This window comes from Protopterus annectens, chromosome 7.part0 (assembly GCF_019279795.1).
Source record: "Protopterus annectens isolate FY-2018-M chromosome 7.part0, PAN1.0, whole genome shotgun sequence".
NCBI classification, from domain to species: Eukaryota; Metazoa; Chordata; order Ceratodontiformes; family Protopteridae; genus Protopterus; species Protopterus annectens.
The window spans coordinates 84,726,823-84,745,947 of record NC_056739.1 but is presented as its reverse complement, the minus strand read 5'-3'; the positions used below and the strand labels follow the sequence as shown (position 1 = coordinate 84,745,947).

The window sequence follows — 19,125 nt, the reverse complement described above, 5'->3', positions numbered from 1 at the left end:
AATTCTAACACTCCTTGCCAAAAAAAGAAAATAGCACTCTGCTAAAAGTACAAACCTAATAAAGCTATAAAAGGAAAAACAGACTTCTAATTAAAAAAGGACTCAATATCTCTCTAAGATAACACACACTAGCCTTAACAGCAGGCTGACAACAGACAAAAAATGTTAAGCAATTACCAAAAAGTTTCTAATAACTCTAATAACAATTTTGATACTAAAACTATATAAAGCACACTTTTTAGCTAACGTATGAAGTATCGTAAGTAGGGATAGGGGAATTGAGGCCCAGCAACACTTGGCCAAATAAGAACTAAAAAACACTATATATTAAGGGAAAGTTCTATAAACAGGCGTAAAGACAATAGTAAATTATTAATCTAGTAAGACTGTATAAATAATTTTTTGAAATATTAAAGTTTTAAAGTAGAAAAAACAATTTCACTTTGCCAGAGCTAGATGAGACGTTCGATCCGTTTCAGTGGTAAACGAGATCTGGGGAATGCCCTACAGCATCATGGGATAGGGAGTGTGCCACGAGCTAGTTGAAGACCTCAAGCTTTAGTAAATGGCCGAGTCAGAACCGAGGATCAGTTCCAAACCCATCAATACAGAATGAAGGTGAGATTGGACAACTACACATCAGTTTTACTTATGAAGGACAGATAAAAAAATATTTTTCAAAACATACATGAAAGAGTACATGCTTTAAATCCAGAGTACTGCCATCAATTAACATGTCAGGAACTGCTGTCCTGAGTAATAATATAATAATAGCTTTTAGGGAACTGACCTTAAGAGTGTAAGGCAAATGAACATAGCTCCCTTGGTCATTGACTAAAACCAATCACACCCAGTTAGGCTCTACACTGTACAACTCATAAGCACTGGTATAACTACAGGCTCCCAAATGATTAATCTACTTTACAAATAGTTGAATGCTTTATAATACTTTCTTGCTAACAGCAACTGTATCTTGATTAAAACTATTACGTTTACACACTCACAATACTTTTCAGGAGAGAGTTATAATACCTTTTAGTGCTGCAATCACATTCCAGTTTTACTGCCACCAGTCAGATCAGTCTGGGACACCAAAATTAAAACTAATTGATGGTGAGCAGCTGCTCCAACAGTGTGCTGATAAGCTGGGATGGACTGTATATCCTGCTATGCAGCTCAGTGAGGATCAGTAACACCATGATGGTGACATCAGTGCATATGAGGCCTGGTATGTATGAATGGCTAATGTGGCAAATGCTGTTCACATATTTTATGAACAGTTTCCAGTCATGTGTATTAGGTCAATTGTCTGCATGAACTGTGTAAAGCTCTCCAGGGAGTTGTATTGTGCAACACAGAAAGTCAGACACACACACACACACACACACACACACACACACACACATAACTAATGTGTGTGGGGTGCCATGGTAAGGATTTTAAATATTACTTATTCCATGGCTCCTCATGGAATTTCAGTGCCAGATACATGCTGCAGGTTATGTGCCCATCCTTGTACTGTACTGTGTCACACTCCTGGGACTTTGTTACTGTAGTCATGCTGCAGGTTGTACTATACTGTGTCACACTCCTGGGGCTTTCTTACTGTAGATATGCTGCAGGTTATGTACCCATCCTTATACTGTACTGTGTCACACTCCTGGGACTTTGTTACTGTAGTCATGCTGCAGGTTATGTGATAACTATAAGGTATAAAACATGGTAGGTAATGTATATAGTCAGAGGAGAGTGAGCTGTAGTCACCAATGTACTCTTTTACATTTTCAACCTTCAGCAGGATGGCAGCAAAAGTACTTCTTTGAAAGCACATCTGAATGATATAAATGGCCGAGGGAACTAGGGCACTATAGATACAGGTACAGCAGGGGTCAGTTACACATTCTTTATTTATTTATTTGACATTTGTTAACCAGGTTAGTCCAAATGAGCTAGTAGCCCATTTTCAGTGGAGACCAGAGGAGAAAAGCTCCAATGTATTTACACAAAATTCACAGTAAGTGACTATATACAAAGTAATTAATGTGCAATAGTACAATGATGAATACTTACATGAGCAACAATTTTAACAGTTGAAAGTTAGTGACAAAATTGATTATGACAGCAGTATAAATATCTCAGTTTTAACAGTTGAAAGTGAGTGACAAAACTGATTATGACAACAGCATACAAATCTCAGTGATGATGATAAAAAATATGATACAGTGCAAAGAATTCAGATGCAAGCCTACTGTTTTTACACTGTTTTGGAAGAAGTATCTGCAGTTGATATTGAGAAGTGAGATAACCTGAGTAGAGAAGGCAACTATATGAAGGGAGTATGAAAAAGAGAAAGATAGGTTGTGAAGTTGATAGTAGAGGTAGAGAGTTGAGATGAAAATAATGAGGTGAGGTTGAAAAGGATGGAATTTGGTTAGGTAGGCTCCTGGCATGGACAAATCCTGGAGCTTAAGATGAACAGTTTAAGTTGCTTTTTGAACAGAGAAGCACCTGAGGTGTTTCTAATGAAGTAAGGAAGTTTTTTCCAATCTGAAGACACATTGTGGTTATAGAGAAGTTTACCTACATTTCTATTTGGTACCTGTATGTCTAGGAGCTGCTGGTCAGAGCTTCTGAGTGATCTGGAGGGGGTGTAGAAGGAGACTAGAGTGGAAAGGGAGGGGCAGGCAGTAGGCTTATAAAGGATGGAGTGGGTGATATGAAGTTGAGTTATAAGAAGTTGGTGAGAAAGTTCAGGCCATTGCAATTGTGTTAGTGCAATGCAATGGTTGATTCTGTGAGGTCGGTTTGTTGCAAATCTGGCAATTTTATTATAGATCTGTTCAAGTTGTGAGATTAATATAGACTGCAGGCTTGTGAGGATGGGAGCAGCATAGAGGAGGCCAGGTAGTAGGAATGCTCTGGCAAGGAATAGTTTAACTTCTGGAGTAAGGAATTTTTTGTTTTGATACAGTAGTCCCAATTTTTTGTGAGTTTTTTTGATACAAAGGTGAATATGCTGGTCAAATTTAAGCTGGTCATCTATTATGGTGCCAAGAAGTTTTGTGTGAGGGTCGGCTTTGATGATGGTGTTATCAAATGCGGAGATGTAAAAGGAAGATTTGTGGTTAGAGAGTGATTTAGGAAGGAAGAGTAATAGTTTAGTTTTCGTAGGATGTTGGATAAGCTGATTATCACTGAGCCATTTTTTGATGGAGTTAAATGTGTTTTGGCTGACGGAGAGGAATTGATCAATGTTATAAGAGGAGGTGATGAGGGTGGAGTCATCTATGTAGTGGATAAGAGTAGAGTGTTTGCAGGCAGAGTGGAGATTATTGGTAAAGATGTTGAATAGAAAGGGACCTAGGATAGAACCCTGGGGAACCCCTGAGTTTATGGGCAAGAAGGGGGAGCAAGTAGAGAGACAACGTACAGATTGTAGTCCATCAGATAGGTAGCTTGAGAACCACTGCACAGTGGGAGGAGAGAGGCTGAGTTCAGTTAGTTTTGTTAGTAGTTTAGAGTGAGATACTGTATCAAATGCTTTGGATAGGTACAAGAAAAGACAGGATATGAGCTGGTTATTGTCTCTGGCCTCAGCAACTGCATGAGTAAAGAATAAAAGGTCTGTAGTATTGCTGTGGTTAGGCCGGAAATCATGTTGAGTAGGGGTGAGGAGGTTCCCCTGTATGAGGTATTTAAGAAGTTGAGAGTGGATACATTTTTCTAGAATTTTTGAAAGAGGTGATAGGATGGCTATAGGTTGGAAGTTAGAGGGGTCTGTGGAGTACCTCATTTGTGCAGTGGGATAGTATAGAAGGCTTTACAGATGTTAGGAACTGTGCTTTCCTGGATAGATCTGTTTATTAGTATAGAGATGATAAAGGCTATGGAATCAGCAGCAAACTTTAGAAAGATGGGAGGAAGATTATCAGCAGATGGGGAGCAAGGTTTCAGTTTTGAAGAAGAGATTTGATATAGGAGGTGGGAATGGGTTTAAGAGAGAAAGGGGTTTTGTTGATATAGGAAGATGAGAGGGAAGAGTTGGGGGGTACTGAAGTTATGACCTGAGAGATTTAGCTTTTGGATGGTGTCAATGCAGTTTCTAGTGGAGTGTTATTGGGGAAGGGGTTTGGGGTAGAGGGTTTGCTGGGGTGAAGGATATTGTTAATGGTGGACTAGAATTTCTTGGGGTTGGGCTGGAGCCTGGATTGTGCTGTAGTGTAAAAGTTTTTCTTATCCTAATGAATGTGTTTTTTGTTAGGTTTCTGATTTCTTTGTAGGTTTGTAGTAGGGTAGGGGATTTGGTTTACTCCCTTTTGTGCATGAGGAAGCAAGTTTCTTTAGATAACCAAGGTGTATATGAGACTTTAATCCTAATTTTTCTTTGGCGGACAAGTGTGTCTAGGATGCAGAGGAATATCTGGTTGAATTTTTCTACAGCTTCATTGAGAGGGGATAGCAAGGGAAGGACCAGTTGATGGAAGCTAGTTTAGAGTTAAAGGAATCGATGTTGAATGATGAAAGTCTATGGCAGTCTCTGTATATGTGGGATTTAGATGATGTTGTAGAGTGTCTTTGGATGTGAATGAGCAGGTGATCACTAAGGGAATCAGGCAAGGTGCAGGGGTTGTGGTAAAGATTAGGGTCAGTTGTGACTATCCAGTCAAGGACTGAGCTGGTGCCAGTATTTTTGTTAATATGGGTGGGGGGTGTGGTGAGTTATTTGAAGCCGAGAAGATTGATACACATATAGGGAGAGTCAACCATGAGTTTAGTCCGGTCTATGTTAACATCTCCCAGAATGATTGTTTCATAGGAAATGTCAGTGAGCCATGCAAGCATATTTTCGAGAACAGGAATGTCATTGCCTGGTGAGATGTATATTTAGGCAATGGCGAGTTTTTTTGGGAGTTCAGGTGACAATTTAGTATCAGAAGTTCAGCAGGGTGAAAGCTAGGTAGTGCTGTTTGTAGGGGGGAGAGATTAAGTAGGTCAGAGTAGATGATTGCTACCCCACCATCTTTTCTTGTCTTTTTATCCGATCTGAAAATGTTTCATTATTAGATATATGAGGTTTTAACCAGGTTTCAGTTAAGGTTAAGATATGGGGAGAGTGTTGGGCTATCCAGGAGTGTAGGTCTGTGGTTTTATTAATGAGACTTTGTATTTTAATAGAGGAGAGGTCTAGGGATTTGTGAGTTGAGCAGTGAGGAGTAGGTGGGGTGTGTAAGGGGTAGGTGGGGCTGGAGATGGAGGTAAGCTGGGATTAAGTGTAGAGAGAGAAGGACCTGGGTTGGGGTGTATGTCTCCAGCTTGGAGGAGAGATAACTTAGAAGATGTAGGCTGGTGAGAGTGGTTTTGGTTGTGGAGTAGTATTTTAAATTTACTTTGGTGGGAATTACTGAGAGTTTTCAACTTGTAAAAATGAAAATGGGAGGTGGCAAACAGTGATGGTGAGATGAAGAAGGAGTAGGTTTTATCATGGTTATAGCATGGGTAGGGAAGAGTTGGGGTAGTATGTGAAAAATGTAGCATGATGTGATAAGAGGATAGTTGTGTATGGAAAAGAAGAAACAGGATGAAAAGGTATGAGTGGGACATTATCAATGGAGTATGAGGGGAGTGGCAAGGTAAATTATCAGTAATGCTGGAATGAATTTGGAAGAAAGGGGATAGGGTTGAATTGTGGATGGGTGTATAGTTCTGATTGGATGAATGACATGGAGGGGTGTGGTTTAAAGAGGACAGAGTATAAATCAGATGAAGGTGGGGTGGGTGGGAATGGGAGTAGGGTAGGGGAGTGAAGTCAAGCTGAACACAGTGAGGGCGAACAGAGTGGGCTGAGCCTGAGAGAAAAGCTGCAGGTCTGTCAGAAACAATCAGAAAGGTAAGTGTGCATGTTTGAAAGGGCAAAGAACTAAATGGTGCTAGCAGAGAAAAGGCATCAGAAATACAGAAGTACCTTCATGGCACTGAGTGAGGGAGAGAATAAAAATAAAACTAAGGAGGATAGGAGAGATAGACTAGTTTGGGATGAGAAAACAAACAAATTAGCAAGGAAGAGATATATGTAGAGAGCGTGGGAAGCAGCAAGAGGATGGGGTACAGGTTCCAAAGTAAACAACATAATAGATAAACCTGGGCTGCTATAGGAGAGAAATAGAGAGAAAGACAAAGGTAGGGTTCCAGACAAATAGATAAGAGTTGGGGACAGCTACTGCAGGTATAGGCATGAGGGAGGAAAAAAAAGGGGGTTAGGTCAAGAATGAGTTACAGCAGGGGTTCACTGGGGAGCAAATAAACAAAAAACACAGCCTGGCAATGTGTTGCAGAGTCAAGGGTAAGGCAAGGCAAGACAGCACTGTTTTAACAAGGAAAGCCAAACAAATGGAGACATACATTGTTTTAGATAATAAGATGGGTCGGGCTGTTAGGCGCATTGCAGGTCTCAAATGCAGGTTTGGCAGGGAGGTAGAGTGATTTTGGTCTTGACACAAAATGTTGTTTTAGATAATAATTTATTTATTTATTTGACATTTGTTTATGTGGTGGTCTGACTGGGTCAACAGAACCCGTTTTCAGCAGAGGCCCAGGAAGAAAAGCTCCACATACAGTACAGTAAAAAGGGTCTATATTAGAACATCGAAGTTTCAAAACTTTGAATGTTCTAATATCGACCCCTATTCAGTGAAAGCTGAAAACAGCGAACATACAAAACAGCAATTTTTTTCCTAGGGATAAAATTCGCTGTTCACAACACAAGCACACCAAACAAACAGCAATCCACACACATACACCTAAAATCTTACACCTAACCCTACACTAAACTATACACACACCACTAACTATCCACTTACCTTAACCCAAACCCTAACCCTAAGGTCCATCACTATCGCACATTCACCTCACCCTAACTCACCTACCCCACCCTAACCCTCACGTCCACACAATCGAACACATACCTAACCTGCGCCCTAATCCTAACTCACCTAACCTGCCCTAACCCTCACATCCACACAATCGCACACATACCTAACCCACACCCTAACCCTAACTCACCTAACCCGGCCTAACCCTCAAGTCCACACAATCGCATACATACCTAACCCCCTTCCTAACCCTAACTAACCTAACCCGCACTCAATTGCACACTTACCTGAACCTGACCCGTAACTTTCCACCACAGCGCTGAAAATACTGAAGCAACAGAAATGGACAACCAAATTCTTTCCCTAGGAAAAACATTGTTTTTCTGTTGCTTCGATATTTTCAGCTTTCACTGAATAGGGGTCGATATTAGAACATTCGAAGTTTTGAAACTTTGATGTTCTAATATAGACCCCAATACAGATACAGTATAAGTCAATACAATAAAGATTACATTAGAAATACTATAAAAAAATAAGTTGAAAGAACAAACTGCTACAAGATGCAATATATTACTATACATCTAAACAGTTCTATAAAATTAAAATATTACAGGCGATAACAGTCACTCTCATCATACATGATGTAGAAATAGCAGCCAGAAAGTTAGTGATGCAGACATATAGCGAGAGAGAGTTAAGAAGATTAGAAGCAATAAAGCCTGAGCAGTAGCTTAAGGATATGATATAGAAGCAGAGAAAGAGTTTAGAAGAGCTTTAGGATCTTGCAGTCTGTGAGGGATTGAAATGTGAGAGAATAGGAAGACCTGAGCATTAGGCAGGGTTTATGCAGGAGCAGAGCCATGTATTTCTGAGATGATTTTTTTAAAGAGGCTTTAAAATGTGTTCGGCCAGGAATAAACCTGGTAGCTATAGGTAGTGAATTCCAATGTAAAGAGACAGAGTATGACTATAAATAGTGACCAGGGTTTCATGTGAGTTTTGAGATAGCTAAGAGATTTTTGTCTTCTGATCGTAGGGATCAATTTAGTGTGTAAGGTGTGACTAGAGTGGCTAGTGCAGGGCAGGCAGTAGGCTTGAAAATAAGGTTGTGCAAGGTGGATAGCTGAATAAAGGCACTTTGGTTGGGTAGTTCAAGCCAGTTTAATTCTAGGAGTGGTTTATAGTGGTGTGTGTGATATTTAGAGTTTGTGGAAAACTTTGCAACTTTGTTCTAGCACTGTTCCAACTTGCTTAGAGTAGAATTTTGTAAGTTAGTTATCATAGGGGCACCGCAGAGAAGAGAGGGAAGTAAAAATATGTTTGTTTCTATATAAGAGTCCCAGTTTTTGATGAGTTTTTCTTTATATTTTTCTGTATATGGTGGTCAAATGAAAGTTTATTGTCAATGATACCTAGAAGTTTGGTTTCATGCACTATTTCTATGGTAGTGTTGTCAGATGCAAGGATGTTGAAATCATCAGTGACAAGGGAGGTGTTTTTGGGATGAAAGAGTACTAGTTTTGTCTTCTTTGGATTAAGAAAGAGTTGGGCATTTCTTAGCCAGGATTCAACTGCTGTAAAGGACTGTTGAGCTTTTGAGAGTAGTTCTGGTAGTGATTGAGCAGTGCAGATTATGGTGGAATCATCAGCATACTGAATGAGGGTCCCAGGGTGAGAGGCAGTGTGAAGGTTGTTTGTGAAAATGTTGAAGAGTAGGGGTCCTAGGATGGAGCCTTGGGGGACTCCAGTAGGGTTGTGGAGAAAGGGTGAGAGTTTGTTGGACCATTTCACTGCTTGTTTACGATCCTTGAGGTAGCTCTGAAACCATTTTACTGTGTTATGTGAAAAGCCTAAGTTAGACAGTGTGTTCAAAAGTAAGGAGTGAGACTCTGTGTCAAAGGCCTTGGAGAGATCAAGGAATACTGAGGCTGTATAGCATCCTGCATCTCTGGCCTTGTTCACGGTGTCTGTAAAAGATAATAGGGCTGTAGCTGTGCTGTGGCTAGGTCGGAAGTCATGTTGGGTTTTGGTTAAAAGATTGTTTTGCAATATATATTGCATTACCTGCTGATGGATACCTCTCTCGAGAATTTTGGATATGGGTGACAAGATGGATATAGGACAGAAATTGGATGGATCAAAAGAGTTGCCTCCTTTGTGGATAGGGGTGATGTGAGATTGTTTCCATATGGTAGGTACTTCTGATTTGGATAAAGACCTATTTATAAGGATACTGATTGGGTAGGCAACTGAGTTAGCAGCCAGTTTGAGGTAGTATGGGGGGAGATTGTCAGCTGAAATAGAGCAGAGTTTTAATTTTTGTAGCAGTTTCTTAATAGTGTCAGTTGGTATGGGTTGAAATGAGAATGGGGTTTGTATGACATTTTGTTGAGTATGGGGGTTAGTAATGACAGGGTTAGAAGTAGTTGATGGCCTGGGGTTGGTGTTTGAATAGGCTGAAAGGTGGGGGGGGGTTCAGAATTAGGGGTGTTAATTAGTAGGTCTGAAATTGATTTTTATGAAGTGTTTGTTAAAGTTTTCAGCTATTTGTGATGGAGGGGTATCATGTGATAGGGTGTGCTCTCCATTTCTTCCAGGGTTAAGTAGAGAAGATATGGAGTGCAAAAATTTACTGGGGTTGACTTTATGCTGGAATTGAAGCTGAGAATAATATGACTTCTTATCTCTGTTGATTAGTTTTGTCACTTTGTTATGTATTGTTTTGAAATTAACATGATTTTGTTCATTTTTGCTTTATTTCCAGGTTGACCAGTTCTTTTTGATTATTTTCATACGAATGGGAGCTCGTGTATTAAGTATGTGAAGGAAGGTGTTATTAAAGTATAGTACAGCATCATTAAAAGGTAGTTGTTTAAGGGGTGTCCAGTCTATTTCCTGTAGGAGATTGTTGAATTTATGCTGACAAAAATTAATTGAGTTCCTAATTGATTTTATAGTGTGTACTCTTAGTTGTTGGGAGTTTGTTCTTAGGGAGTAAGCTGGTAGATGATCACTCAGGGAGTTAGCAGTATACCAGACGAGGGGTAATTGGCAGGTTGGGATACTAGAATCCAGTCTAAGGTGGATTGGCAGGCAAGATCTTTGCTGTATCTTGTTGGAGTATTGATAAGCTGAGAAAAACCATACAGATTTATGCTATTTGTGGGACAGTCGGAAGCTATGGTTTACCAGTCTATATTTATGTCTCCTAAGATTATTGTTTCAAGGTTTATTGTTTGCATAATAAGATGGGGCAGGCTATTAGGCAAGTTGCAGGTCTGACAGGGAGGTAGAGTGATTTTGGTCTTGAAACAAAATGTTGTTTTAGATAATAATAAGATGGGTCAGGCTGTTAGGCATGTTGCAGGTCTCAAATGTAGGTTTGGCAGGGAGGTAGAGTGATTCTGGTCTTGACACAAAATGTTGTTTTAGATAATAATATGATGGTTCATGCTGTTAGGCACATTGCAGATCTCAAATGCAGGTTTGGCAGGGAGGTAGAGTGATTTTGGTCTTGAATACAAAATCAGCTAGAGTCTGTGTTTGCCTGTTTCTTGAGGTGCAGGTAACCTACTGACATCGCCAGGGGAAAAACACTGCCACAGTGACTGAGGGGAGGAAAAGAACAGGAAGAGAGTTACACATGTTATGTAAGAGACAGCATGCAGGGAACAGAGACTATAAGCAGAATAGCAGTAGTTGTAAAGAGGAAAGGCAGGTAGGTAGGCATGGATTTCAGTCATACTGAGTTATATATACATTTTTTTCACAAGATGCAACTGACACGACAGTAATGAGTAGCCTGAAGGCACTACCTGTAGGAGCTAGACAGTGAGTACCATTTAGGATGTTGGTATCAGAACTAAGTTGGCAGTGCCAAATTACACTGCGTAGACTGCAGCACTTACAAATAAATTGTTAGAGCTGTAGAAATGAAACATAGCAATGTTTACACCATGCAATGCTTTTTATGTCAACACTTGTGCTTGTGGAGTAAAGGCAAACAAAAGTGTTTCATCATACTAGTCAGACCATTTCATATGGGTCTTACTCATCATCATTAAAGTCTTCTTGTAGCCATTTGAAGACATAATACTCCCATTCTGGAGCAAGAATATTCAGTGAGACATTTAAATATGGCATGCAGTATATAGGGCTGACGCACTGAAAGCTACAGTGTGTCAATGTACAGAATACAGAAACAGAGTGGCTCACAAGACAACAGCTGTATATGACATTGTAGTACAGAGGTTATTGTACTGCAGTATATATGCAAAGCAGCCTAACAGGCTGCATGAGAGTCACAGAAGAATCTATGAAAACATGGTCTGCATAGCAGAAGCACTTATACCAGAGAAGCACTGCAGTATTGTTACAGCTGTTTGCTAATGCCACCTCTCTGGTTGTGCTGGGTACCCACCATCCATACAGGTACACTGAGCTGTGTTTTAGGACTGCTGACAAGCAAGTGTGCCTTCTGTACTCATTACCAGAGGCCCCCACCCTGCAGGCCATGCTGCAGTACTCAGTACTTCTGTGATGCACTTTCTATATCATAGGTCAGCACCAAAACCTATGCACCAGTGTTTTTGGCAATGTAATGAGTTGGCAAACTTTAAAGGTTCCCTGCAGACTACTCTGTCAAAAATACTGGGAAAGCAAATTGGTGTAACTAAGGAAATGATTTTCTGAGCTGTGATACAGAATTGGAATTGTTTAGATATAGTAAGGTCTTGCTGAGTTTAATTCTGGTGGCTGCCAAAAAAAGCAGTTACTAGAAAATGGAAATCAAAGTCTAAACCAACCATACTAGAAGTAGTGAATATAGTAACACAGATAAAATAATTGGAAGTGGGAACTTTAGAAAAGGGTAGGAACAAATTACATAGAAAAAGGAAATTGTGAGAACAAATACATTCATAATAATGTTTTAGAGGAGGAATAAAGTTTATGGGAAGGCAGGAATTGAATGAGCTAGCTAATATTGGATGGAAATGACTGTATAGAAGATTATATGTGATGTATAATGTCTGCAACTGAAAATATATCAATATGGTTTGTTTTCATTTATATAAATGCATGACTACCTATGTCATAAGTGATAATTCAATAAAGATGTTTCTTATTTAACAAAAAAAAAGTACACCAGATGCCTTTGCACTATGTTCTCTACCAGACAGTCTCATGTACAGTACTGTGTCAAGCACAGTAACGATAAACATATGGTGCCTGTTATGTATGTAGAAGGGGAAGAGGTGCACTACACACAGCATAGTCAGGAATCACACATCTTACCCAGTAATACCAGGTGCAGTGTACTGTCAAACCCATTGCACAGTAGTGGGTGGGGGTGGAACAGATCATATTGGCTGGGGGTAAGATGTACCTTCATTTAGTCTCACAGATTCATTAGGAGACACTATTCAGTTCCTGTCATGGCCGAGTAGGACTATGCATATAGCTGCTGCATAAGATGAGTACATCCGGACTCCTTGAATGTCATAGATGTGGTATCATTATAGACTGAGTAGGCTTTCAGCCTAGGTTACCTGTTGAGCATATTATATGCACCGCTTTCATATGTACATCCCAAAGATTGATGGCTAGAACACTGTAATAAGCTTTTCATATATTCCTTGCAGGTGATTCTGTCCAGATTTGTACACTGGCTGCCAGAATGATCATTTTCATCAAAACTCTGCCCCTGATTTCACCATATAAGGATAAATATACCCTTTGTCATCTTACATACAGCTCTAGTATATGATTGGTGGATTTGGGATTCTGTTTTAGAATTATAAGCCTTTTGGAATGCCAGAGGAGGTGATCCTTGCATTGCCTATGGAACTCAATGAGGAGGCTATTCATGAATCTAGCTGCATAAACTTATTGCTAATTTTTTTCTGTGTTTATATGTAGCTTCTTGAAGAAAAAAAGAAGGTGTATAGCTGTCAGGTTTATACAAAAAAATACGGCATTGTTTACATCAAGAACAAAATTGATCAGGACTAACTTTAAGATGCCAGCCTCCATTTGATATGCAGTTTCACATTTCTGAATCCTTGCATCCCTGGAACTTAAGAAGACACTGCATTCTGATATCACTTGTTGTATGGTCACAGACAGGTTCTTTTTTTCTTCCCTCTTAGTCTCAGATGTAGGTCATAAGTTCATAGGTTCATAGGAGGTTACTAGGCTATCATCCCTAGAGCCTTTACAAGCCTAGCTATGTTAATCCCAAATACCCCCATTTGCTCTTTTTGGGTAGTTCGCAGAATGACTTTATGAATAGAATGGGTCTGCGATCAACACTGGCTACCCCTGTCCATTAGGGACATGGGTGCCACCCCAGGGGCAAATTTGCAGTCTCCCATCTAGTTAGGGTCACTGAGGAGCTCTGTTTTAAGTGAACAGGAAGTCTATTCCAGAGAAGCTACAGTCTCTGGGAGACATGTCTGTCTCTCCAGCATGTTCTTTTAATGTCACAGATTAGGATGAGATCCCTAGAGTGAGTGACTCTTGCTCCATTTGACTTGCAGGTGTGCAGCATTTCCATTAGGACAGGGTTGGAGATTGCCCTATAGACCATACACAAATCTTTATTTATTTGGCATTTGTTAACCGGGTTAGTCTGATTGGGCAATAGCCCTTTTTCAGCGGAGGCCCGAAGAGAAAAACTCCAAGTAGTACATGAAAACACAAATAATCATATGACACAGTAAACAAAATCATTTAATGGTAACTAATATGATAACATAGTGAGAGAAAAAACATGCCAGATCATGAACAGTAAGAAACACATAATTACGTTTCAAAAGTAACTTACAATACTAACAAGATAACTAAAAATAATCACATGTAAGCAAAACAGAGTGAACAAACATATTATAAATGTACACTATGTACAGGAGATTATCCCAAAGCACAGATCACTATCAAAGTCTACAGCGTTATAGGCTGTGAGAGACTCACAGCAGCCTATAAGATATAGAGTAAAGTGACAGGGCTTTCAGCCTGTCCATGTAGGTCATGGTTTGGAATCCCTGCATTTTCTTTGTGAGAAACCTCTGAGGTCTCTCCAGCTGCTGCAAGTGTCTGGTGAGGTACATGCAAAAGGCTGCATTATATTCAATTAGTGGTCTGATGAGGGTCGAGAACAGTGGAATTATAACATCCCTTCACCTGGATGCTATGCCCTTGCTTATGAGGTGCACAATGTAGAAGGCTTTTCTTACCGCTGTGGAAACGTGGTGGTCAAAGTTCAGATTGCTATCAACCTGTGATCCCAAGTCCCACACCACTGGGTTGGAACTCAGGGGGGGTACTGTCAATACTGTAATTTGTAGGGAATTCCATTTTGCCAAAGGGAATAATAATGTATTTTTCTGTATTTAGTTTTAGACTATGACTTTTCACCAGTCATTTGTTTGTGTTAGCCCTTCTTGAAATATGCTGACATCATTAGCCCATCTTGAAATATGCTGACATCATTAGTAGGCTCAATGATTACTACCAGTTTGCAATCATCAGCAAACTTGGAGAGCCAAAGGTTGTCTACTTTGGCCTGGATTTTTGAGAAATAGATGCCAAACAGTAAGGGGCCCAGCAAAGACCCTTGTGGTACTCCACTGGATTTAGGTCAACTGGTGGAGATGGAATCACCAATTTTGACAGTGTGTGTTCTGTCAATGAGCCAACTGGCTACCCATCTAGTAACATAAGGGTTGATCCCTATCTGGGAAAGTTTCTCAGTGATGCCAGATTGGGGAATTGTGTTGAAAGCCTTGGCAAGGTTGAGATAGGCAGTGTGCACTATCTTACCTTTGTCCATGGCTTTGGTGACATTCTCAAAGAAGTCCACCAGGTTTAATAAGCATGATCTGCCCTTAACAAAGCCAAAATGGGTTGGGTCCAGTGTCTGGAGGTCACCTATGTCCTTGTTGATAAGGTCCATGATAATTCTTTCCATGGCCTTGCAGATAAGGCTGGTTAGACTTATGGGTCTGTAGATATATGTAGTGGTTTCTTTTTGCTTAGTGGTGAGTGTAGGTGGTATGTGTTTGGGAGGTCCCTGTTCTTTTGGCAGGCTTTTAGTGAGTACCTCTGCTTATGTGGATTTATGTACCATGACCTTATTTTGTGTGAGAGGTGAGGTTTGCATGAGAGGTAAAGCATGTGTGCTGGCAGCATATTTGATGTCTAGTTTGTTTTTACATGAGAAAATTGACTTCAATTCCACAGTGTATTTGCATCTCTCACATAGGATGTTTGTTTGCTTTAGGGGTAAATGGTTGTCAGTATACATGAACCAATTGATATATTGCCTCAAGATGCCCACATCAATCAAGCTGGCAGGAGAAATGATGGGAAACTGCTCATCCATTGTGGCAGGATTTTTCTGAATCTGGTATTTGGAAAGGAAGTGGGCTAGCTGGACTTAGTCACAAACAGCAAAATTGAAGCAGTAATTCAATTATATACAGTTAACAAAGGGCAGTGCTGGCTTAAAATATTATTTTTCATTTTTTTCTTTCAGTGGATGCCTTGGAGTTCAGTGCAAATGCATTCCATAACTTTGTATAAAGTTTCAAAATGTTGAGCAGCTCCGGTAAACTTAGTGCAAACCTGCACAAACGTGAAGCTTATATACAGGCAAATGTGAACAGTATTAACACAACTACCAATGGGAAAGCCCCAAACTGAGCCTTTCTCCAGCAATCCCCAAATCAGATGGGTCCTGTACTACACACTTCCGCCACAATCTAGCCTATGCTATGTAAGGAAAGGAAACAATTTCTAGATGAGAAGGAGAAAGGAACAGTCACTTAAAAGTCAAATTGAGAGTGTTTAGTAGTATACTATTAGATGGCCTGCAGTGGTACAATTCTCCACACGAACTGGCAGCTCATCAAGCAGCTGTGAACAGTGAGAGACTATGGAGAACATTTCTTATAGAGGATTTTAAACGGGAGAGGTTTGCTTATATACAAGCAAAGAAACCAAGTGCAGTCTGTAAAACAGTGATACATTCAACAAAATAAATAAATGCAGCACAGAGCTATTAAATATCACTGAAACTCTTAGAGCAAATGCAAAAAATATATACTTATATCAGCTTTAGAAGCAAAAATCTAGATCTTGCAGTCATAGGTGTCCAAGCCAGGCACAAGGAAGCTCTGAATAAATTAGCACAGTCTTCTAAATTGTAGTTCTTTTATACCAGCAGGATGAAAGACTTTTCTAAAGTTAAATCCTCAGGCCAATCAGATAAAAATACAATAAACCATCGACCAGTAGTTCCCACCTTGACTGGATTTAATTTAGCTCTCTGCTCCTACCAGGGTGCAAAGGAAACCTTCCAATATAAAACAAACTGGCTTTGAGCTCAAGTGCTGTAACAAATGATTTAGAACAGAAGTAAGAATTCCTGCAAAATCAGGAATCCTTGGAAGTAAGTTCACTAATCCTGAGAAATGTTCACAACACAGTACAGTAACAAACAGATGGAGTTTCTTTAACAAGTGCAGGATGAAAAAACAGTGATAAATTCAACAAAATAAATAAATGCAGCACAGAACTGTTAAATATCACTGAGACAGTTAGAGCTACTGCAGAAATATACTTATATCAACTTTGTACATCCAGGTGGTTTCAGAAGGAAAAATCCAAGTCTTGCAGTTACAGGAGTCCAAGCCATGCACAAGGACGCACGGAATTAATGAATGATAGGTCTGGTGATAATCCTCCACTCCAGAGTGTGCTGTTTACTGGTCAGTGCACCACTGACATGAACAAAGCACTGAGCTCCTGCCCTATACACATACAGCTCTCTTCAGTGTATTGATACTATTTATGAATCACTTGTCACTCAGTACTAAAGCCAATATGCCCTCTACCACGTATCTGATACACTTCAAGGATAGTATCTATAAAATATGGCTGCCCACGTCTGCTGTGATTTTAAATCCACACCTTCCCCAAAGTACACACAGATATTGAATTAATGAAAGATACTGTTCAGAAATATGTTATTTTCAGCATGCCACATATACTGAAATTTATAATCAGAATAAGACTGATATAAGTAAACAAAGTGCAAAGCATCCACTTTTGATTACATACAAACAATGAAGGAGGAAGCAAAAGTCTAAAGTAGTTACCAGATTATTTTGTAACAGTTCTTGAAAGTGATTCGCAAAATAGAGTTGTGGAGATGTAAACCACATGAAGTAAGATTAAAATATTGTCAAAGTTACATGTCACTTTTCATTCTTACAAAATTTCAAACATGCTTTTAAGATGAAGATTGTACATACAGCGTATGCAGCTTCGGTAAATTTTGGAATGCAGATCTTCCCACAGATTGGATGGGGTTATCATAGAAGTGGCTAAAAAATAAGAATAAACATATTGAAAACATGGCTCCTCAAAGAATCACCTTTTACTGTTCTCACATCTTTAGCTACAGTATGTAGCATGGTTTTTAGGTTGGCTAATTTCTAATGGCTGTTATACACTGCAAAAAGAGATGGTGTTTATGTTTATCTGGAAATTCAAACATTAGGCACTAGTCTGCTTTAAGATGCTTTCAGAGCACATACTGAAATATGACTGAGGTGTGCTGATGTAAAGGTTTGACAACAAAATAAAGCACGCAACCTCATTAACTTTAACCCTTCTTGTCAGTATCCCTTAACCCTAATCTGTGGAGCTGTACATAAGTGAGTAATGATTCAAAGAAACCAGCCACACAATGCCATAAGCTGCTCAGGATAGGTGAAAGAAAAAAAATAATCGTTTTCTTTAGCTAATATCTAAATTTCCCAAGTGTGTTTTTAGACAGCTCAAACTGCCTTGAATTAAGCATGCCAACTACTTGAAAGTTGAGCCAGAGCCCAAAATGCATTCACTCAGAACTGATGCATAAGCTTTTCTAGCTTCCTCATCACCAGTGCCATTGCTGGTTGCTGTGGTACCCACCTCCTGACTTGCCCAACCTTCATCTCAAAGCCCGACATCCATCTTGATGGCAGCACTTGACTCACTGGTGCAGCACCAGTAATGTCACTCGATATCTGGTACACAAGTGAAAACAGGATATTAGAACTTCTGTTAGGCTGTTCTCCTGCTCTGATGAAGGAATGCCATGAAGGCTGGCACTATTGTAGCCCTTACAGGTCCTATCAGGGAAAATACACGACATATAAAGCATAAAACTACAAGTATGGCTGCCATTTGTGCCACTGGACAAACACAGTAGTATACTAGTATACAGGGGTATGCAAAAGGAACAAACCCTGACATTCATGAGAGTTTCCCACTACTTACTGTCACAAAGTCATGAACCAGACACAAACACCACCAAAATGGACATGACTCAAATGCAGAATAGTAGGAGTTACAGAACTCTGGTGAGCCTGAAGGGGTTAAATGTTGTAGAAATATCCCAACAGGCTCAAATGACAAAAATTACTAATAGATTGAAAACAAACAATAAGAAGCATTAAGTAATATGTCCCAGCTTCCCTCTCCTGACTGTATCTGTTCAGGTCAGATATCTCATCCTAGTTCTATCCCTAAAGTCTTCTGTCTGTTCAGGTCATATAACTTATCCCAGCCCGACCCCTCAGGCCCTGCTGTCACCGTAGCTCTATCTCTCCCTCTCCCCCTCTGGCTTTGCTATCTATCTGTTCAGGTCAGATAACTTATCTTAGCCCCACCCCTCAGACCCTGCTGTCTGTTCAGTTAGAGAGCTTAATGTAGCCCCACCCCTCAGACCCTGCTGTCTGTTCAATTAGAGAACTTATTTTAGCCCCACCCCTTGTACCCTGGTGTTTGGTCAGTTAAACAGCTTATTTTACCCCACTCCTCAGACTCTGATATGTGTTCAGTTATAGAGCTCATCTTAGCCTCCATTTCACAGGTTCTACCATTTATTTAGTCAGATAAACAAAAAATATTTGTGATCTACAGAGTGTTGCAACTAACCTGTGTACAGTTTTCTCACCCTTTTCTTGTATCACATCCAAGAATCACTGGATCCCAACACTTAAGAACAGTGTGTCACTGGTTCTGGCAGTGTATTCCAGGACACACCATCTTCTCTGTCAAACATTATTTCCTTAATTCAGTCCTGAACTGTCCCCACTGTTGCCACTAATGTAATGTCTGCCCCTTGTGTCTTCTAGTCTTCCTCCTCAGTTCTACTTATCATACTTGCAGCCTGTTAAAAGTGTGTTCTTATTATACCGCCTAC

At 39.9% G+C, this 19,125-nt stretch overlaps 1 protein-coding gene across 1 annotated transcript in view; it reads right to left on the bottom strand.

The window, feature by feature from the left end:
- The window catches only part of LGR6 (leucine rich repeat containing G protein-coupled receptor 6), a 655,213-nt gene that overhangs the window by 412,996 nt on the left and 223,092 nt on the right, over positions 1-19,125 (bottom strand). The window contains exon 6 of the mRNA XM_044076136.1: positions 17,186-17,257. Coding sequence (XP_043932071.1) covers positions 17,186-17,257 — 72 coding nt within the window. The remainder of the gene's footprint in view (positions 1-17,185; positions 17,258-19,125) is intronic.